This window comes from Schistosoma mansoni, assembly GCF_000237925.1.
Source record: "Schistosoma mansoni, WGS project CABG00000000 data, supercontig 0125, strain Puerto Rico, whole genome shotgun sequence".
Lineage (NCBI taxonomy): Eukaryota > Metazoa > Platyhelminthes > Trematoda > Strigeidida > Schistosomatidae > Schistosoma > Schistosoma mansoni.
In genome coordinates this window covers 162,219-184,903 of record NW_017386034.1, presented here as the reverse complement: position 1 = coordinate 184,903, position 22,685 = coordinate 162,219, and the positions used below count along the sequence as shown (strand labels likewise).

General features: G+C 36.0%; 2 protein-coding genes across 2 annotated transcripts; both read left to right on the top strand.

The window, feature by feature from the left end:
- Window positions 1-9,173: 9,173 nt before the first annotated feature.
- Smp_139500 (hypothetical protein) lies at window positions 9,174-9,627 on the top strand. The gene is made up of 3 exons (XM_018790297.1): window positions 9,174-9,260; window positions 9,293-9,353; window positions 9,388-9,627. The coding sequence occupies exons 1-3, from the start codon at window positions 9,207-9,209 to the stop codon at window positions 9,426-9,428; spliced, it is 156 nt and encodes a 51-aa protein (XP_018646348.1). The 5' UTR covers window positions 9,174-9,206; the 3' UTR covers window positions 9,429-9,627.
- A 2,837-nt stretch (window positions 9,628-12,464) lies between these two features.
- Window positions 12,465-17,397, top strand: Smp_031990 (glutamyl-tRNA(Gln) amidotransferase subunit A,putative). The gene is made up of 4 exons (XM_018790286.1): window positions 12,465-13,354; window positions 14,643-15,370; window positions 15,853-16,084; window positions 16,660-17,397. Exons 1-4 carry the CDS (start codon window positions 13,007-13,009, stop codon window positions 16,972-16,974), a joined length of 1,623 nt encoding a protein of 540 aa, XP_018646347.1. The 5' UTR covers window positions 12,465-13,006; the 3' UTR covers window positions 16,975-17,397.
- The last annotated feature ends 5,288 nt before the right edge of the window (window positions 17,398-22,685 follow it).

Here is a 22,685-nt window from a genome sequence, read left to right as displayed (position 1 = left end):
GGAAACGTTAAGTGATAGAACTTTGTAAGCTTGAAAACCATATCGTAAGCTGTATTTTATTTCATGAGACAAGGCTCATGATTGAATACGTCGAAAAGGAAGTAATCAGTAGACAATATACTTTTAAACTTTGCTGGTCAGAGAGAGTAAACATTTTGCTCCTTGAGATTAGTATTTTGGTTGTAGAAGAGATTCCGAATATGGAAGGATTTGACAACTATGCTGTTCAAGACTTTTCTTATCAAATGATACCAGGTCCAATGAAAACAGAAGTCGAGGGTGAATGAGTAGGAAGTTATACTTTAATTGTAGGCATCTGTATCATGAACTGTAATATCGGAATTAACTAGTTGACAGAGAAAGTGTGATGCCCACCATAATAAAATGTGATATGGTGAGAATGCTTGACTGAGCCGCTTCACCTAATCTTCTGTCGAATAAAACCATTATGATTACCATTAATGTTAATGACATACGAAGCTAATCATCTTGGGGATTTATTTACTATTACACATATGTTACTTAAAGTAGGTATAATTGTTCTTTTAATCCCTGGGGATCCCGAAAAATCAAAATGTCTGCGTAAAGTAAAACATTACTTTAGGGTAGCGAACTGTACTAATTAATGTACCTATGAATATAAACCGTACAAAATACTTAAATGAATACAGTCACTGGGCTGACAATCCAACAGCTGTTATGGAATCAAATCTGTCAAAGGAAAAATGCAGGTTAACAATCAAATAATTTAACCTTCCAAACTCACAATGGCAACAAGTCGCACAAATCTTTTACAACGAAGGTACGTAGAACTATTTAATTAGACGCTTAAAAAATATAACCTGGTTACTAAGCGAGAGAATATACCTTTAAGACTCTAGGCACATAATTTAACCGTCAAAATGTACCCCGATTTGTTTTATCTAGAGCTACAATAGTCGAAATCCAAAGAACCTACACAGCAGCTATAAAAAATTGGTTAAGTAAAGAAGAACTTGATGGTCTATAAACTAAAATGACAAATCAGACTCAAGAAATGAAAACGATACACAAGGAAAGCGAAATCACATGTAAAACAAATGGTAACAATCTCACCTAGAACCAAAATGTGGGTAAAATGTACGAACTAAAGTATCAAAAATAACAATTATAAATGGAGCAGAAGTATTTTTGTGACTTACTTTTATGACGATAACGCGATTGGTATAATGGAAACAATTATTATTATAACCAATCGTGCCAGTGATTGTTTCACTGTACCTGTTTGTTTAAGTATACAAAACACACACATTCTCTCGTTGCCTGTGACCTTGCGCGAACTCGCATACACTAGGCAGTTCAGCTCGTAAACTTTGGCACGATTTCGGTATTCTTTCGATACCAAGAGGTCGCCAACAGATATATCTTAGTACGTCCGTCAACTGCCTTCTGGTTTAGGGCTTACGGAAGGATCCAAACCAATATCTGGCACGTAATCTTCCTGTAGTGGTGATCATAGTCAGTTGTGACTGGACACCAACTGTAGTATTAACACAACTGATCTTGTTCAGTTGTATCAACATTTCATCTTTTGGGGTCAGCATCCCCAATATTGTGGCTTTAATTGCGATTAGTGTCCTTTCCAGTGCCTTTACAGTTCATAATTGGAGTTCAGAGTTAGTGAAAACCTCCAATGTAAGCATAAACGATCCTTATCAGTGTTACCTTGAAAAATCTTAATTAAAAGTGTAACGGAAAAACATTTTTACTGTGACAATGGCAGGAACTCGTTATAGCAATATAAATTTGCTTCTGTGGCGCCAGTTTTTTCTCTCTAGTTTGGGTATCCGTGGTACCTAGCTACCTTGCATTTTGTTCTCACTTTGAAAATGGAGACTCCATCAGCAAAAAAGACTTCATATTTAGGGTGATACGAAAGCTTTTTGTTTCATAAGACGTACCAATGGAGGAAGCTTTACAAACAAGCACAGATACACGTACATATATACATACATTCATACATACATAAAGGACATGACGAGTTGTCTCTCATTTTGATAGGCTTAGATCCTACTGTAGATTATCAACGCTGATGATTCCTGTAGAATGATTGAACGTCCACTCCAGTTAGACGTGAATGATGTGATGAACCAGCTAACTTCGAAGTCACACCTCGCGGTCAGTATCTAACGTGGATTACACCTTCAACGCATCAAAGTACTATGGCTGCTTTGAAGACTGTGTAACACAAAGGACGTGATTACGTAAATATATTAGTAGGAATGAGTACAAAGATGTTACTGAGACACCACTATATGGGCCAGTTCATAGCGTATCATTAACTGATGCGCGTTTGTTGTCCTTGACTTTGACAGGGATCGATGATCTTTTCGATATTCAGTGATTCGATCAGGACTCAGTGACATTTCACTGCCCCTATACTAAAATACTTCGAGCACTGTGACGTTTATCAGGTCATCTTCATTAAACTACGGAATACTTTCATTGTTTTCCATGGATTTGATCAAACAGACTAATAACTTACTCCCCAGGCTTAGTTACAAGGTATGTTTGTTGAGTAACGCTTGATAAAATGACCAAATACTTGGCATCGTGGAAGTCTCTACCTGTTCCAGGCTGCAACCATACCCTTCACGTCTTAAATAGGTTTTTATCATCAAGAAGCATTGACAGGCCAAGTACTATTTCGTATGTTCCAATCAAGCTGCTAGAATTCAAGTGTACTTGTGACAGTGATTAGGTATCAGATTTGTGACGAATAGAAATAAAAATAGTTGTGGCAAGGCACACATATATGGCAACATCCCCTTCAGTTAACCGTGTTCAAAAATCCCTGGTCAGTTTGTGTTAGCTTACCTAAATCATGCTGTTAAAAACGACAAGAATCAATTCGTGCTCCCGGCAGAGCAGATATGCAACACTTTTACAGACCTTAAACTGTACTCATAACCAGGTGAAATAATCTCTCTGAAAGGTTTTTAGATGTGTAGTACAATCGTCAGAAGTAAAAACAAAGCACAACATGTCATACCATTAATAATAATAATATATTCTGAAAATAATGTTTACAGAATTCACACCAGTTTACAGGCATGATCAGATTTATATAAAAAGCAATATTTAATGTAGAGAACAAACATGAAATATAAGAAAGTTTTATGTTTGCTGGTTTAGTAATTGATAAGTAGTTTATACATGGCATATATCACGGCAAGCCAATGCAACACCAGGGAACTTGTCATTTTTTTCTTAAGTGGATAGCCTGATGATTAATCAACGTTGTTCTTTAAGGTTATTTCCAGTGCCAGAGCGAGTTATTGATAATTATCTACAACTAGAGAAAGTAAGATAAAAGCAAAGAGCACGGAACAACAAAACAATGATAGCAAGTAAGAGGTTAAACATTTAAAGTTCCGATAATCTCACTTGTGGAGTAAGATACACTTACAGGCGCTAGAACATTTGATGAATTTTCAGAGGAGCAATGGGCATTAATTGAGCGAACAAACAATGGGAGAGAGTTTAACGTACGGATAGTTTGAGGTAGATTATTCCAGAGCCTAGAAAACTTACAGGTAAAGTAATTCATATAGAGAGAAGATCTAGAATATGTTTGTTTCGCTAAAGACAAGGAGTTACGAATGTCGTAATGTGAGGCTTTAGCATATTGAATCGCCTGGCTGGATGTGAAGGATAGTTTGTTAAGTATTTTGAAAAAGAAGATAAGGTTAAGTTTGAGTCTCCTCTTCCATAAAGGGTCAAGCCCTAGTTTACTACACCTAGAATTATATATCAAGACACTATCAGTTCCAAGAGTACGAAGTGTAAATCGTCTCTGTACTGATTCCAGTCTTAATTTATCCTTTATGCGCGTGCTACTAAGGAGAAACGCGCAGTATTCGAGGAGTGGTCGAACACAGACTTTGTACATTAGAATACGAGATTCGCTGTTATGAAGGTTTCGAGTTATGAAACCTATAAGGCGTTGAGACTTGGACGTTTGTTTCATTACCTGTTCAGTAAACGACAAGTCATCGGAGTACCTAAGTCCTAGATCTACTACTGTGTGTAACCTAGATAACACTTCACCATTTATGGAAAGATCGAGGTTGAGTGATGTATCACCGAAGCATAACCATCCACATTTAACTGTATTAAGCTCCAGTTGCCATTTCGAGCACCACTGTGCCACCTTGTTAAGCTCCGTGCTGATACAATTTTGAATATTGCTCAGCTCATGTGGAGAAAATGAGTACACCACCTTAAGATCGTCTGCAAACAAAAGGGACTTACCCACACTAAAACACTGGCAAATATCATTAATGAAAACTAAAAAGAGCAAAGGACCTAAGACACTACCCTGAATTACCCCACTTCTAACAGGGACGGCATTCGACAATGAAGAGTTGATTTTAACTATTTGATGTCGATTGCTGAGGAAGGAATCAAACCAGGCTAGTAACGGGTTTTGGACCCCATAAGATGCGAGTTTACCTATGAGAAGTTGGTGGTTGACCATGTCGAAGGCCTTAGAGATGTCCAGGTATAGCACTAATACTAGATATCCTTGGCTACGAAGCGAATAGACTAAATTAAAGAAGTCAAAATGACATGTCATACAAAATCGATTTTTAAGAAATCCATGTTGCGAATCATCAATAAATTGATTCAGTCAATAAATAGTTGGGTAGTTCGTCACCAATAATTTTTTCCATAATCCTTGAGATAACTGGAGCAATATTTATTGGCCGATAGTTGTTCATGTCAGTCTTATCTCAGGATTTGTAACTTGGTATGATGTACGCGGTTTTCCAACAGTCAGGATAAAAGCCTGATTCTATAGAGAGAGTAAACAGCTTAAGGAGAAGAAGTGGAATATCTGGACCACCATATTTGTAGAGAAATGATGAAATCCCGTCTGCTCCGTGACCTTTCGAAACCTTGAGGTTATTTATAACCTTACTAATTTTCAAACATGTGAAGGAGATAGATTTTATTGAGTTACCAGTCACGCGTATAACTCTTGAAACAGAGCCATTTATGGATTCTTTGCCATTTGCAAAATTACCACTGAAAAGGTCTGCTATAGTTTTTGGGTCATATATAAAACTATTATTATGCAGGATGCATGGTATATCAACATTTTGAGTTGATTTAGCACGTTTATTGTAAAGGTGGATTAGGTTTCGCGTTTTTGAGCTAGTACTTAGTGCCAATAGCTCTTCATTGATGGATTTTAACCTACGTTTCTCTTTAATTTGGTTAAAAATTATTGTTATTTGTGTGACTGCCGTGAAGTTGTCAGATTTAAAATAATGTTTCTGTAGGCGTCTTAGTTTATTACGATATTTAGCTGGTATATATAATTCGTAAGGTTTACTAATCCTGTAAGTCTTAATTGGTGCACAGGAATCTAGACAAGAGTAAACAATCAAATAGAATATGTTGATGGCATCTGTGAGATTATTACATGAGAAGAATTCATCCCAGTGTGAGAGTTCGATCAGTGAGTGCAAGAGGTTCCAATCTGCATGCTTATAGTCTCTACAATTGCAGGTTCTTTGAATTGGTCAGTTATAAGAAGGATAGATAGGGAGAGCACAAGCTACTATCTTATGATCACTGCTTTCAAATTCGTTATATACTTGTACAGATAGGGGAATGATATCTCTACTAAATATTAGATCATGTGTATTGTCACCCCTTGTTGGGGTACGAACTCACTGTGACCAGCAGTACAGGTTAAGAATTGACGAAAATTCATCATTGCTTGACTGACAACTACCGGTACTCCAGTTAATCCCAGGATAATTGAAATCGCCAGTGATAATCTTAGCACTGAAGTTTAGAGTAAATGCATGTATGAATGCATTGATGGTCATTCAGATTATCCGAACTGTCAGGAGCTCTGTATATACATCCTAGGAGTACACTATGATTTAGGGTATTGATTGATATCCAGATCAATTCTGGTAAACTATTCAAGATACTATCTTCAACTTTGTTAGTTTTTAAGGTATCCAAAGCAAATATAAGACAACCGCCTCCTCGCTTAGTTTCTCTGTCGCAGCGATAGAGTCGATAGTTTTGGATATTTAATTAGCTGAATATCGGTGTATTATTCAGGGTCGTGGTTTAATAGTAGTCGTCATTCTAACTAGCATAATGCACAAGCTGTACAGCTGTGGTATCGATTAAAAAACAGATCTGACATGATCGATTTAAACTCAGAAATTTTTCCATCTATGAGTGGTTACTTGATGTCACAGAAATACTAAATAAAAGGAGAGGACGAAATTATTCATGATGTATAGTGTTTGGATGCAGTAGAATAAACGTTGACATGTTGGTATGAGATAATTTAACTCACGCATCTTACAACCATTACTAGACTAAGATCTTATGGTTATATCTTCGAACCCCTTCATTTATGACTTCTGATTAGACCGGGTCTGAGATCATTGATTACAACGGTGTTGCGGACAATCAAGTTATCAAGCATTACATATCCGCGACATCATCCATGGTGAGTCTGGATGTGATCTGGTACGTTGAAAGACAAACTGTCAGTCTGTTTCTTGTTGTAATATTACTTATATTTCTACATATTGTGAAATCAATTTTGTGTTTTCATAACTTTTTCTCATATTCATAAGTTCTATTCTTATTATGTAGAAGCAAGCATCTAAAAATTTAAAGACTAAGTTTCGTATGCCTTCCATCTCGCAACTCCTGCCATTCTGGACTGACAATATAGAGGCATTTCCTGTTATAACGAAAGCTGACCTCCGTGAGCACGGTATGATAGATATATGTGGCCAACTACCTGTGGTGGTGAATACATTACCACGGGAGTTTTGCAGGAGTTTTACGCCTGCCACTTTTACTAGTGGTGTTTTTAGACTTTATGACACTGTGCAAAAGACTGTCCTTGGACATGGAGACCTAACCAACTGGTAAACACTAGGTCACTAATCCCAAAAAACGAGTTGTGAGACAGTCCGGCAGCTGAAACGTTGCTACGTATAAAAGAGGGCATTACCCAGTAAAGTTATGACTCATCTGTCTATGGAAAACTTTTTGACCGAAGTTTCTTTGACAAATGCAAGCGGTTCTTTCTTAATCTTAAGTAAAGCTATAGACAAACTAGCTTCATCTTCCAATCGTATCCTCAAAATCACTGAATTACCCATCACCGAGATCTGCTCTGTCAAAGAGAATCCACAAACGGACCCAAACCGAAATTGCAGATCGCTGTAATACTCCATTCTCTTTGCTAACCCTAAGTATAACCGATGATTTTTCTTGTATATGATTGCTTCTGATTATTAATTTCAAATATAATACGTTCAATTATGCTCATCTAGATCTATTTGCTTTAAATTACTCTATTGCGGAAATTCCTCAGTCAGTTACAACGTAGGGCCAGGCACACATATGCATCAGTCCAAGTTGACATACCTCATAAGCACAACAAGATGAACTCCGAATCCATAGAAGCAGTTAATTTATTGATGGTAATATTTAAAAGATTGCATATATTAGAATGTAGTACTAGAAGAAAGATATGAAGCAATTGTAATCTCAAGGTTTAGGAGAAGTTATGGAGTATATACACCTACGCCATTGTGATCGATTCTGAGCCATGTCACTCAGAGTCTCAAACCAGAAGTTAGTGACTTCAAGCACTGATGCCACGATTTGGTTTGGCCGCCTCCAATTCTCTTCCAATCATCACCAATACTAGTCAGCATAGCGCGTCGTCGTAACCAGTGTTCAGACATATGTAACACGTGGCCCAACCATCTCAGTCGATGAAGATTCATGGCCTCATCAACTGATTCACCATCATTCCCTAATACCCTGCGTCGAACCTCACTATTACTTACCCGGTGAACCAAGCAGATGCCAGCAATATTTTAAAGACACCTGTGGTCAAATACTAGTAACTTACGAGTATCTTCTACTGTTAATGGCTACGTTTTGAGGCCGTAAAGTAGAACAGAGCGAACTGCTGCGCAGTACACTCGTCCCTTAATTGACAGACGGATATCTCGTCTTCGCTATAGGTGACTTAAGTTGGCAAAAGTCAAACGAGCTTTTTGAATCCGTGCAGAGATTCCGTCAGACATCAACCCATTAGGGCTGATCAGACTTATAAGATAAGCGAATTTGTCGATGCGTTCGACTCCATCTCCAGTTCTGAAATCACTTTTACTGACCATTAATTGAGGGTTGAAGCTCTGTTTGCTGTTTATTTGTTCTCAAGGTCAAAGTTTCCTAACTGACTCCTAAGACTATTGTAAGTTCCCAACTTTCCGTGCACAGAAAATTTGAGATTATGTGGTAGTTCTTACTGTGGGACATTTTTCACAACATTTCGCACCACTCTTGAATATAATCTTAAAACTGCGGAAACAATAGTGATGATTTCGTATGTATCCTTCTTAATGAATGACTGTTTCAACACACAGCACCTAAGAGACATCATACGTGCTTTTTCTATCAATCGTTTGACAAATGCGTTGTAGATTATTGTGAGTCCTTGTATTCGCAGTTAAACAACCATTGACTGACTAGTTCTAGATAATGTTAGTAGTTCAAGATTAAGTAAATTAGATGAATCGCATGATAGTGCTCTGTAATCGGATTGTATGCAGCAATGTCTCGGTAGTCCAAGTTTTAGTTTTCAGCCAATAAGTCTCATAGAGCTCTCTTTATCTCCATTGGTTCTAGTAACATTTTATTATCCCTATCCTTCGCACAGAAAACATGTTCAGAAGTGAAGGCCTAAACTTTTTTGTATCAAACGGGTCGCATTGTGATTGGGTTGACCAGAACGTCCCCTAATCAGTACCATGAATCTATGATGTCATTTTCATATGGTGGTTGTGTAAGATTTAATTAAACGAAACTTACAAAATCGTCAAGCAAGACATGACACAAATGCACTCACTTGGTGTGGATATGTAGCTGATCGTTAACACAGTCTCGTCACAAGAGATAAGCCAGCAGCTTGATTTTACTCCGCTTGCTTCGTCTGTACCGCTGGATAGGATCACTAAAGATCTCTTATGTTTAGTGTATGGTATTGTTTCAGATTTATTATTATTACTTTTATGGTATCACATTTCAAGATTTTTCAAAAGGTTATATTTATTTCAACCACGCAGTCGATTATACTTTGTTCTACGAGCTTCTGAAGGATGCAGCCAGTTGATGAGGGTTTAGATTACGCATCTCAAGGGATGATGGATGAAGTAAGTTGTTAATATACCTTTTAATTTTCCAGGACATAACGTGCACAATATCTAGTGAACGAGCTCCAGACCTCCATGCTGATTTTCGTCGAGGTAGTTCATATCTTCAGTAAATATTTTTCCCCAGATTTCGGCTATGACCCTTTCGACGATGATGATTTAGACTAATTTTGTTGCCAAAAATAAATATTTGTTTCTTCTTAACTGTATTCTCGATTCACTGTAATGAAAAATGTGTCTGTCTTCTTTTTTTTTTTTTTTTTTATAATGCTAAATGCGGTGTAATCTCTTTCGCTTAATTATGTCGATTTTTCTGTCATTAAATTACACATGGTTCACTAAAAATATAGTCCTAATGACTTCAGTGAAAATCTCGTTGTTTTAAGATTACTTTCGGGATTAAAATTTAATGTATTCATTTGCTAGGAACCGACTGATCAACAAACTTCTACTTGATTTTGCTTGATCAAACCAACAAGTTTTCGTAGATACATAATTCAATATTTAACCTTTGACCATTTATAACAGGTTTAAGCTCATCTTATCTGTTGAATAGTTAATCTGCTTAGCAGTTATGCAATGTGTTTAGTTAAGGGATGCTTGCCTGTAGTCTTGTCAAGCCACTTGACTTTAGTTAATTGTGTTTTCAAAAATTCTTGGTATCAATTCCTAGTTTTAGATCTTATTTATCCTGAACATTTGACATTCTAATTGGACCTTTATATTAAATGCAAATTTCAGTGTTACAAAAGATGCAGATATATACAGAAAGGCGTAGTTATCTTTTTAGCCCACTGATGCACATTTTTCATTGTAGTAGCATACCATACTTCTGAGCGTTCACAACATTTCCAGTTAGTTGCCCTTACTTTTTTCTTGTTCCTGTCACAGTTGTTCTGTAGTAGAAGTAGAATCTCTCACCTTTGTGCTTGAAAACAAGTTTTAGATCACTTATTGATATGGACTTCATGGTCTCAAAGTAATTAATGGCATATTAACTTCAATCATTAAGAGAATACTTCTCATCCTACTTCACCTCTATACGGATTAAACTTTAAGGTAGAGGCTGAGTGGCAGTTTCTTGTCTCATTGTAGCTTCTAGCTAGCGTTATCTTTCACACAAACCATGGCAATCTAAAAGGGGCAGTTCCATTGCATTTGAGATAATAGACTTTTGGCAACGCAGGAGGAAGATTTCGAAATTTTGTTCGTTGGACAAGATTGTTTAATCTTGAAGCTTTCACTGTTTGTTTTTGAATATTTTGAGTACATACTTCTGAAAAGAGTAAGCAACGATAGCTCGAGGACTTAACCATCCATTTCAGAGAATAGGACGTTTCTAAAACATAATTATCACAAAAGCTTATTAATTGTGGCGCGGGTAAGGTTCCCTTCAACCTATTAAAGGGGCGAGTATACTGCTCAGTACTCCATTCTGTATTACTATATGGCTGTGAATATGCTCTATGAAGAGAATATAGTGATGGACTACAATTCTGATCATAGCTGTCTCCAAGGTATTCCCAATGTACCGCGTGATTAAAGTGTGTGATGCTGATGTTAAGTATAAGGTGCTAGGCAAAAACGAAAAATAGATTGTTAATCTTATGTTGCACGTAGCTAACCATTATCTACTTCGACTTCCTATGTTGTAAGAGAACTTGGTGGGCCAAGCCAAGACATGGAATCGTGTGATGAAATCATTGACTGCTGCAGCTGTATTGTTAAGTCCGAACTAACTTTTCGGGCCCAGTGCAGTAATCGTGATCGGTGGTTAGAAACTTGGTGACTTGACTCAGAATCAGTCAGCGGTACAGGTCTAATCACTACTTACCTTCCTCTGAGTCTCGAGTTCCGATATTAGTTCATACTTACTATTCATCGATTTCACCTCTTTTTTAACAGTATTTCCCAGCGTTTAGTCATTAAAACTGTTCTTTCAGATCTTCAACAATTCATGTTTTTAATTTTCTCCTGTCGTGCTAATTTAACGTGACAACTTGAACTGACATACATTTGTAGCCGACTTTGTTGATTGTGACTAAAGTATGTTATGTGAGAAATTTCACAAGAATGTTCAACCATTGTATGGTGAAATCATTGTCATACTCATCTTCAGGCGTTTCACATAATGTGTGTGTAAATTAGCGCTGTTTTTATAAGTTAACTATTAGTTAACTCAAATATTCCAGATCTACCTTGTCTGTAATTGATATCCATTCATTATACTTATAAATTGTGTCCAAGGAGCTCTGTCCTACATTTGAGAAACTTGACTCCCCTAGGATGAATTAGTTTCCTGCCAATGATTGGGCATGTTCACTGGTTACATCATTTAGATAATTCTGAGATTAGGCAACATATTTAAACATAATAAAGACTCACTTGTTATCGTGAAATCTTGATTTCATTTGAATGAATATGTATAACGCTTGAGCTCTTCACATCCTGCTGTGTATAGATTGGCATATATAAGTACTAAAATGGTGGTTTAATGGTTGAAGTACTTATCTTTCAATCGATAAGTTATAGACTTGAACACTACTACCCTCTTAGAATTATCAGCCTTCACACAATCAAAATTTTACTCAATATTATTTATGTATTTGAACACAAGTATTGGTACTAAGGAGCAGTGAATACATATGTGCCACATAAGTCACTTGATTTGTGTGGGAGCTGTCCTACTGCTCGGGTGTCCAGACCAAAGCAGGTGGTTTTCTTGGGGGCCACGTCCGAAACCTTCGACCTAAAGGTCTGATCCACAAGGCAGTGGAGCATCGTGAGAAGATGCAGTTCCATGTTAGCGGCTGACCAATAATTGGTTCATACGCCATTTGTTCCCTCAGAATCCTGGAGCCCATGTGCGCCATTGGTTTGGAACCAGGTTTTTCCAATTCCCCTTGGTGGATCCTCAATATCCACTAACCCGGTTAAAGTGCCGGACATTCGCTTTTCGTCCTCTCAATTTTGTAAACAACCAGCACGCCTCGAGAAAGCAGTTAGTAGGACTTCCCTAGCGGTGGTTGTATGCACGTGGTCATGTGAGAGCATTTCGAGAGGGAGAGCTGACTTTCCCCACCCTCGGCCGTACCAGGTCATTTTACTCAAAGTCGAATGTATAAACTCACAGTTAGTAAATGAGTTACCGTGGTTGTTGAGTAATGTGGAATGTTGATGCTTTCAAAGTACTTGGCTATTTTTGCTGGCATTTTAATAGCGGCCTCGTGGTTTTGTAAGGAAGTTTCATAGAGTTATAATGATTCCTCATATTTATGTTAAACTATTTTAACGATGGTGCAGATTTTCACTAAACATAAAGCTAGTTTGTTCACAAGTCAGCTGTGAATTTACAGTTAATTAGGTGAACTTAATAAATATTTTGTGGGCAAAAGGAAAGTATTTATAATTATTATTCTAACACATATTGAAAACTCAGTCACTTAAGTTTTCCGGTTACACTAATTCAGACAAAAAAGTAATGATACAGGGCTCTTGATTTCGAAACTATCTAGTTAGTAATTTATTAGATCGAAGTTCACTTTATACATAAAGATAATAAACGGAGTCTCCCACTGTCCAAAAACAAGGTTTACGTAGTAGAAACACTCATATAACGGTTATTTTATTTATGCTTTTGTGTGAAGTGTTAGTCTGATTCATCGCTTACTAACCCATAAACTTATTAAATGTATTAATATTTTCGAGTTGCCATATATATTTCCAGTTTTTATACCGAAGTTTCAATGTCACGCAGCTGTATATACCATCTTCATTCTTCACTGCTTTCTAAACGTATTAATCCTGAGGATGTTTGGCGCGTATTTATTAATCGTATCCAAGCCGATATACAAGGTGCTAAAAATGATTTATCTGTGTCTAAACTTGGTTTTCCTCCTACCAATTCAATACTGAGTAGCTTATCTGAGATTATGCCAAAGAGTTCAGTTACAAATCCAGATACTCCCGATTTGATGACTTCCATACCAGTAGTTGTAAAAGATAATTTTTGTGTCAATTATCGTAGACTACCACTAAAAACAACATGTGCTTCTAAATCACTGGAAAACTTTTGTTCACCATATGATGCTGCTGTAAGTTGAATGAATGCTAAAAATGCTTAAAGTTGAAAATCATTAGTTCATTCTTGTATTTGTTTACAAATTGGACAGACTAAATTCGGTATTTTCCTATATTTAAATTAATGTGTTCATTTCTGGGTGTTGAAATTTCTTCCACTGCCACCAGGTTTTTGATTGACGTCTGTTGTTGAATGTTGGGTTCAAATGAAACGATAAATCGTGAACAGATAACGAAAACATTACTACTGGTCATTTATTAGTGGACTAGACGTTTCTGTCAAATCAATTTTATCAAAATATATACCCTTTTTTATTCCATTAAGGTATCAATATGTAGGATCGTGTTCAGAAAGTTAAAGCAGATATATTTTTACAATTCTTCTAATAGAAATAAACAATTTATGTTCAGGCACTATAATATCCCTCCACTAAACGTTAAAGTTTTTTCCACAGAAATGGTATACATTACTGTGGTATTCAAACCTAACTATAAAAGCGTAGTTTTTTAATGTAGGTCACTTAACGTATACATTTTATCACTACAGGCTTTTCTCAGCTATGTAAGTTGTATCCACAAGTGATACAGAACATGTTATTACCATGTGATCGCTTATAAACTTCGTGATATATTTATGCTTTCAAAGTTTTCACTCATTTGAATTTAACATATATATTCATGAACTTTTGTGTAAATAAAAGCACGTACATTTCATATGAAACTAACTTTTTCTTTAAATACAGTTCTTTCTCTTGAAAACTGTAATTAATATTATTTCAAATCCCATTAGATGTAAGAATGTAAATAGTTATACACTACTTATGCTCTTCTTCAGTTTTCATCAAACTGTTCAGCACAGCAAATTCAGTATCGAAATCCCCGATATTGTGTTTTGTATCTATCGTCAAAGTGATTAGTGTTTATGCTAATTAAGTGGTTACTTTTCGAATTCTCCGCTTTTTTTTCGGGATAGTTTTGAATACATTACTTTTAAGTAACAACAACCTATTCGTACTAGTAATTACCAATAACTAAGTGGTATTATTGTACTATTTAGTTTGCATCCTGTTAACTGTTTTCCTGGTTAATTTATACTGAATTTACAAATTTAAAGTTATAACCAGGAGCATCAAAATGCTACTTTATACATACGAATCAATATAGAGCTTAGATGTTATTCAGTCACCATACTCAAATGTCATTTTGTATTTCAAATTGTAGTTCTGCTTATTTAAACATTTTAAATAGCTAATTGCTGGGATATTTTTTTTCTTCCTTGTCTCTTTTAAATGATTGCTACAGGTTGTGTCGTCTCTTCTTCATTCAGGAGCTTTTATTATGGGGAAGTCAAATATGGATGAATTCGCAATGGGTTGTGGATCTACAGATAGTGCAGTTGCTGGTCCTGTTGTTAATCCATGGTCTGAAAAAGCAGCTGGCAAAACTCGTCTTATTTCGGGAGGTAGTTCTGGAGGTAGTGCTGCTGCAGTTGCCGCTGGTCTTTGCTTGGCTAGCATAGCTTCAGATACTGGTGGTTCAGCACGATTACCTGCTGCTTATTGTGGAGTTGTTGGTTTAAAGCCAACATATACGTTAGTCTCTCGTCATGGTCTTATCCCATTAGTAAACACTTTAGACGTGCCTGCCATCATTGCACCATCTGTCAGTGATGTGGCTTGTGTTTTAGCAAGTTGGCTGTCTCCCACAAATAACTTCGCACGAACAGGTGATGCCACATGTTCTCAACTTCCACACTCTTTTCTGACTCGTATGTACAATGAATTGCAAGATCTTGCCAAAGGTGATTTAGATTCTACTTCCAAGGACGCTCCGCTACGCATAGGTATCCCGTTGGAGTATCATGTTCCTGGTCTTCAAGAGGAGATATGTTCCATGTGGGACACTGTTGCCGGTTGGTTAGCTGATCATTTATCCTGTTCTGTACAGTTAGTCAGATTACCTCATACGCCTATGGCCACAACTGTGTATTCAGTTTTGTGTGCAACAGAAGTAGCATCAAACATGGCCAGGTAATTTCAATTTCCACTTGATTCCAAAAATATTCTTTTTTATGGGTTATCAATTTCTTACCGTTATAGATTATTAATATTGTGAACTGAGAATGTTCATAACCTGGGTGTTGCTAAGAATTTCCTGAACAGATTGGGATAGATATTCAACACGATCTCGCTTTCACGACTGAATGCCAACCTTTAGTAAAAGCCATGTTCAATTAATAATTAAAGCGGATCACATGAACTTTCCACTAATGTAAGGGTCTTGGATTTATGAGTGTTATCTGTTTTTGGGCATGCGAATCTGGTCGAAGTGTATAATTGGTTTATTACTTTATATGCAAACGAAATGCCTTGTTTAGAATTAGTTTCACTGCTATAAATAGTTTTTTGTCGGTCACGGTTGAGAGTATTAAAATTTTCCTTCATAAATAAGCAAATATTGACTTGCTACGAATTTATTCTGCTTTTCAATGATCTAATTAATTTTTATTCAGATACGATGGGTTAAAGTATGGATTTTCCATAACGAAGTTATCCAACCATCATGAAGATTCATTATTGAGAAACTCAGTGACACAATACTCTGCTACTCGTTCATTAGGTTTCGGTGATGTTGTTCAAGGCAGAATTTTCGCTGGTAATTTCTTTCTTCTTCGAGATCAACAGTGTCGACATTTAGCTGCGGCACGACGTTTATGGCGTTTGATCAAGGAAGATTTCATGAAGGTAATGTCTAGATTTTTGTGCTGACAAATGTACTTCATTAATCAGTTTTGATTACTTGTAATAGCTAGTTAAATCCTATTAATTATTTTGTGACAATTGCTAATTGGTGATTTATTACTTGTATCTTTCCTTGCTATATTCAGGATATTCAAATATGTACCTCTGAAATAGATCTAAATGAAAAGTCCAACTTTTCGTATAAAACTGTCATCAGTATTTGATTTCCACTTATTAGTAAGGTTTGAAACTCCTTGCTTTACCAACAAAATCCTTCAGTTTTAAGTAAATCTCCTTAGATTACTTATTTTTCAGAGATTTGTCATAATAAAATCCTACTGATAAATGGTAAATGATGTCAATGAGTAAAAATTAGCTTTATCTTCACAAGGAGTGATCATCATTTAGATGAACATACATTAAACGATCAAAACGGATATAAGAAAACCAGAAATTCTATATAGCACCATATGCGTTTTAGCCCATAGTGTCACATTAATTATTTGTTTTGGTATATCATTTTTACCAATATTAAACTTTACATGTAATTAAACTTTTAATTGATGTTGCTATTTCAGGTTTTTGAATCAGTTGACTTTATATTAACACCAGTATCACCTAGTCTACCTATTAGTATAGATGAATTTTCCAAATTCGACAATCGAACACGTACTACACTTGATGATGTATGTACAGTGGCTGTAAATTTGTCCGGATTACCTGCAATTTCATTTCCTGTCGGTTTATCACCTACACGTGGACTACCAATTAGTTTACAATTAATTGGACCATACTTCTCAGAATGTCAACTATTGTCACTTGTTGCTAAATTAGAACACCAGGCTTGTTTCCAACCTTTGGTGGATCATAAATCCATTATTGATTCTATTTAAAAAGTGTTTGATTTTTAAAATTTTTCTTAGTCTCTTTTCCCTCCTTTCTTTCCGTAAATCATTTGAAATTGAATTATCGAGTGAAGTTATCCCCTTCTTTTGTGTTTATTGGTTTCTTATGACTAAAAAAATTAATTGTACAAATCTGACGTATTCTAGTTCTAATTTTATAGTGATATTACGATGACAATATACTGGATTGTTTTATAGTTTAATACTGTTTTTTTCTTAATCTATTAATCATTCGAAGAAAATTAAATAAATTAATTTTTCCTTGTTTATTGCATTTTTTGCCGGGGACAAGGTATATATTTACATATAACGTCCAATTAAATAAGCACCTATATTTTGTTGATTACAGAACAGAGGGACTTTATGTTTGTTCCTTTTTGTTTTGAAAAAAGAAACGAATTGATAGTCGTTAAGATTTTTAATTTATATGAAAATAGTTACTATTTTTATTGATTTGCAAATGTTTTGTTTGTTTTTGAATTTCTTGTCATATTGAAATCAATTAATCTTTTTAACTGATGAACGCAAGTGTTCGGGCACTATGTTATTGGACAGTGCCATCACTACTTTATAAAACAATTGAATTTTAATCTTCATAGTTGAAATCATGAGTCAATTGAAGCTAGACAACCGAGGAAAACCTGGAAGCACTGGACGGCCGTTTCGTCCTATTGTGGGACTCCTTAGCAGTGCGCATCCACGATCTCGCCTCGCGAGATTCGAACCCAGGACCTACCAGTCTCGCGCGCAAGCAGTTGACCGGTAGACCACCAAGCCGGCATCCGATAGTGTTAATGTCTAACTTCAACCAATCCACGAAGTTGAGCAACCGTTCACCAACTGTCTTCAGTGAGTTCTTATCTCACAACAGACGTGATTGAACTCCACTGGTCACTGCTTCCCACTAGAACTCCAGGAAATATCTCTTGAAGTCAGTCACTAGTGAGCATATGATTAAGTTGTAAGTTCGAACCTTTCTGCTTCCGTATGAGTATTTATTTATCTATTTGAACACATGCATATTGGTACAAAAGGGCACCAGATACATATGCGCCACACAAAATAATGAAAATAGGGAGAGAAAGGATGAAAAGATAAGGGGGACTGAAATGTACAACCGGAAGACTCTTTCAGTTAAGAAAGTTAGAACCACTCTTTATGTAGAAAGTAAAAGAAGGTTACAGCAGGCTCACCGCTGGCTTCTATTCTGAGCCATATCTGATAGCGTCTCTAGCCACTGTGTTGCACCATCTCTCGGACCCCAACCAGGGAGTCGTGAAGGACCAACAGAAGCTAGCCCTTTGCAGCTTTCTTTCATACCACGACACAATGTCATACACTGACCTCCTCTCTGCTTTTTCCAACCAGTCCCAGAGTCGGCAAATAATGCACGACGTGGAAGTCTCTGGGACGACATTCGTAGAACATATCCGAGCCACCGAGGTCGGTGTTTCAAGATAGTGACACCAATTGAACTATTGTCTGTGCGCCCGAACACACGATGCCGAACCTCTGCATTACTAACATGGTGTTGCCACTGGATGTCAGCAATCCTTCGGAGACAACGATGATCGAACACAGAGAGTCGTCTAACATCCTCAACTCAGAGAGGCCAGGTTTCACAAGCATAGAGCGAAACAGCTCTCACCGATGCGTTGTAGGTCCGACCTTTTACAGCCAGACTAACATCACGAAGGCGCCAAAGATGGCCCAGATTGGCATAAGAAGCTCTGGCTTTCACTATACTAGAATTGATCTCATCACTCACACCAGCACTTATGTAGCTACCTAGATACACGAACTTCTCAACTACTTCAATCTGCTCACCATCCAGGGTGAGTACAGGATGAGAATCCTGCCAATCTTGTAGGAGTACTTTGCACTTGGAGGGTGCAAAGCACATGCCGTACCTGCGGACACTGATTGCCAACTGATTAAGTGCGGATTGCATGCCTTGGGCATTATCACACAGTAAGACAATATCATCCGCATACTCGAGGTCGAGAAGTCGTTCTCCAGGCAACAGATCCACACCGCCATTACTTACATCCATCAGAGCTGTTTCCAGAATGTCATCGATGACAAAGTTGAAGAGGAATGGTGAGATTGGGCAACCCTGTCTAACCCCACTGCTTGAATGGAACAAGGGAGAAAGGTGGTTGTATGCTCCCCCCCTGCTTCCGTATGAGTACTAGAAGCCGATACTTGATTACTAAACTGTGTGTACACTCATTCAGAATTTGTATTTTTCCGTATATTTAGTGATTTAGGTAATTTTATACCAAAATTATCAATTATGTGGAATGTATTTTCACTGAAGTCTTATTAGAAATCAGTATAAATTGTATATCTCAACATGATCTGTTTATCTTTATTAACTTCTTATTCTATCATAAATCAAAATCATGCATTCATAAAGGTTGTATAACTGTTTGTTGAAAATGTTTCATGAATAACTTTATAAGTAAGAAGTATTAAGGATGGAATTAGTTATTGAAAAAATACTAAAGGAGTGTAATAGTTAAAGTGATCAAAAAGAGGATTTATGTTTAGTATCCGCGATACCTTAAGATAGTTTCGGTATTTGGCATAGATAGGGTTTTATGGTATTTTTAGATGAGTCCCAAATACTTTCTTGATATATTGAATTAAGTTATAAATAATACAGTAAATAAAGTGTCATCAACTGTCATATAGTTAATTAATGAAGACATGTTAGTGAAAAGCATCTTTTAATGGTTAAGACTTCTAGATGTTGAGTTTAGATAATTTTATGAAATATGATGATCAATTTACCTGTTAGAATATTATAGAGTAGAGTTGAAATGAAACAAGTAACAAAATAATAATTATTGTACTTTTATAGTTTGAAGAAATATGAAGCATAAGATAGGTATGTAGGACGAATACTTTACGGGATTATATAAATACCTTAGGGAATATGAAGTTGATTACCACAAATAATAGTGGTCTTAAATGTATTTTTCATGATAGACAATCGTGACCTTTTTGTTGTTTTTTTCCTCGTCACAGTGATATTTTATGTAATTTTATGTGGTAATAATGATATCCTATTACATTAATGGTAAAATATATAGATCAATTTCTGTCTTTTATGCGAAGGAAAGTTTGAAATGGTTTGCATTCTCTCACAGTACTAAAAATAACAATCATTGGAAGTTATGATAGTTTATTCCCATGGCTATTCATTTGCAGTAAATAAGCTTAATAGTTTGTGTTCAATAGTGATTTACTCATTTTTACTATAATGAATTCAGTCAAAGTCGATTATTCTACGAGTGAAATATGATTCTCTTGTATGGATTGGGTAATATATATTCGTATCAATCTGATGAGGCTAAGGGTTTAATTAAACTGGTCATAAGTACTGGACATTAAATGGTTTTAACCTATTAAAAATAAGTAAATCTCCGAACATATTCAATTTAAAGATAACAATCTAATGGCTTCTGATGATATATTTTGAGCTGTATGTCTTGCGATCCTAATCAAAAGCCGGTGACCTGTTGGGAGGTAGGCGAATGTGTGCCGATAATGTAGAATGGAAGAAGGATTTTATAAAGTTGATTGAAATGAAAATATGTGAACCATTGGATTTCGACTTAGGAATTGGGTGACATCCTGGCAACTGTGAGACTTGTAGTTTTTATTTTAAGTGTTTCATTGATTTTCACCATTGAAATCATGAGTCAAACTAAGCTGGACCATCATTGGAAACCTGGAAGCATTGGAAGGCCGCTTCGTCCTAGTATAAGACTCCTCAGTAGTGCGCATCCACGATTCCGCTTGCGGGACTGGAACCGAAGACCTTTTGCTTCGTGCACAAGCGCTTAACCTCTATTGTTTTTAATGTTCCTTGGTCTTCAGTACTTTCCAGATAGTGTCATCGTTTTATGACGATATACAAAAATACTCGAAATTTTTCGCCGTGATATCGAGCACTGTTAGTTGCTGCCATTACTAACCAACATTTTATTGAAATAAGCTCTGAAATCGATAGCACTAGCTTTCGTCATCGATATAATAAACAATTCGGTGTGTAAATAAACATGGAAAGATGTATTTCGAGATGGTCTCGATGCTACTATTATAACTAACAGCATTTGAACAACAAAAGGATTGGTATAAATATTGAAATTAGGGCAAATTTTGCTGTTTTGATTAGTAACATAACAAAAGTTACGTTTTCAGCTGTAATCGTAATCAACATAGTTTTGTAGTGTTTGCAGGATCAGTCCTGAGTTATTTTTTTCATGTATTCATGTTTTTTTTCGATTCTTACTATATATTCATACCAGTCTCATAGTCATCAGTCAAATTCATATTAATTTACGAACTTTCATCTTCACCAACATTGTAAAGACTAAACGGAAAATGTATGAATAATACTAATTGTTATTGACCCGGTTGACAATTTCCACTAGCTATCTATCTAGATGTTGAACGACTTCTAATTCTCTCGTAATGAACATTACTATCATTAATGTAACTTCTGCATCCCTTATGTAAAGGAAAAAAAGAAATACAAATACAAGTTTTCTTAAGAATTATCGAATATTTAGTATTTATAGGGTAAGTAAGGGGTTATGTTAGTACTTACCAACTAAGAAAGATCAATCAATCATGATTACTGTAGAACTCAATACAAATACTTATCATTTTGTGCTGCCATACGTGACAATGACTGGGCAACAGAGGAAAACCAGAAAGTTGAAAAACGCAGTCCATAAAAATAACGCGTAAAATAAACGAATGAAAAGTATTACAGGCATGGCTATGTTGATGCAGAAAATTGTGTTATAAATAGTGGACAGAGGTATTAGGGTATAACTTGGTGAAACGATAGGTCTAATTGATTTGGCGGAGATCAGCATTTTTCGAACTAATTTATGTGTTAGCTACCGTTACATATTGATACAGCTGGTGAGTATGGTTTTATAAGGCAACCATCTTATTAGATGGTTAGGGACTATGCCTAGCCCTCTAGGTTTCACTTCAACATTACGACTTTGCCCTACTTGATATATAAGACGTGTTTCGCAGCTTTAGGATAGTACTGAGCAATCTGATGTTAATATGCCCATCAAAACTTAAAACCATTGAAAAGACATCTCATTAAATATGCTGCTATAAACTTACTTTAAAATATAACAACATGGTAATTTTTATTTGTCATAATGCGCAGACATCGCGATCAAAGTAAAACAACTTTCAAGGTGAAGATATGAATAGTGGCTATTTGCTTGAGTGACAATAAAAGACATGTTCAAGTAAAAGTAAGTAATGTATTAAATGTCGGTCAATGAGGGCGGGATATTTGAAGATGATTCATCTGTTTGAGCTTTCCCATCCTGATTCAAAGAACACTTCAATAAATTTTAATATTTGACTTGGTAAACTAATGTGAACAGTAGGATGTGAGTATAGGTATTAGGTGATAGAAAAAATTTTCGTTAATTACTTGAAAAGATCAAAATTTCGGTAGCTTGTTAATTTGGCAGAACTTGTACATATGTCTAAGTGATCTATAATTAATTAAAGATTTGTTGTTGAATGAATTTGTGGTGAATGTCAGTAGTAGCCGTACAAAAATTAGCTTATTTATCTTATGGATTAATGTATGTGACATATGTTATTGATACACTTCTACCTGTCATAGAAGTTTGGGAATCTCTACA

Bases quoted from the DNA above. Each gene is read 5' to 3' on its own strand.
- Smp_139500 (XM_018790297.1), top strand. From the start codon at position 9,207: ATGCAGCCAGTTGATGAGGGTTTAGATTACGCATCTCAAGGGATGATG. The intron at 9,261-9,292 runs GTAAGTTGTTAA...TTAATTTTCCAG, and splicing joins CTCAAGGGATGATGGATGAA to GACATAACGTGCACAATATC. The intron at 9,354-9,387 runs GTAGTTCATATC...ATTTTTCCCCAG, and splicing joins CCATGCTGATTTTCGTCGAG to ATTTCGGCTATGACCCTTTC.
- Smp_031990 (XM_018790286.1), top strand. From the start codon at position 13,007: ATGTCACGCAGCTGTATATACCATCTTCATTCTTCACTGCTTTCTAAA. The intron at 15,371-15,852 runs GTAATTTCAATT...ATTTTTATTCAG, and splicing joins GTAGCATCAAACATGGCCAG to ATACGATGGGTTAAAGTATG. The intron at 16,085-16,659 runs GTAATGTCTAGA...TTGCTATTTCAG, and splicing joins TCAAGGAAGATTTCATGAAG to GTTTTTGAATCAGTTGACTT.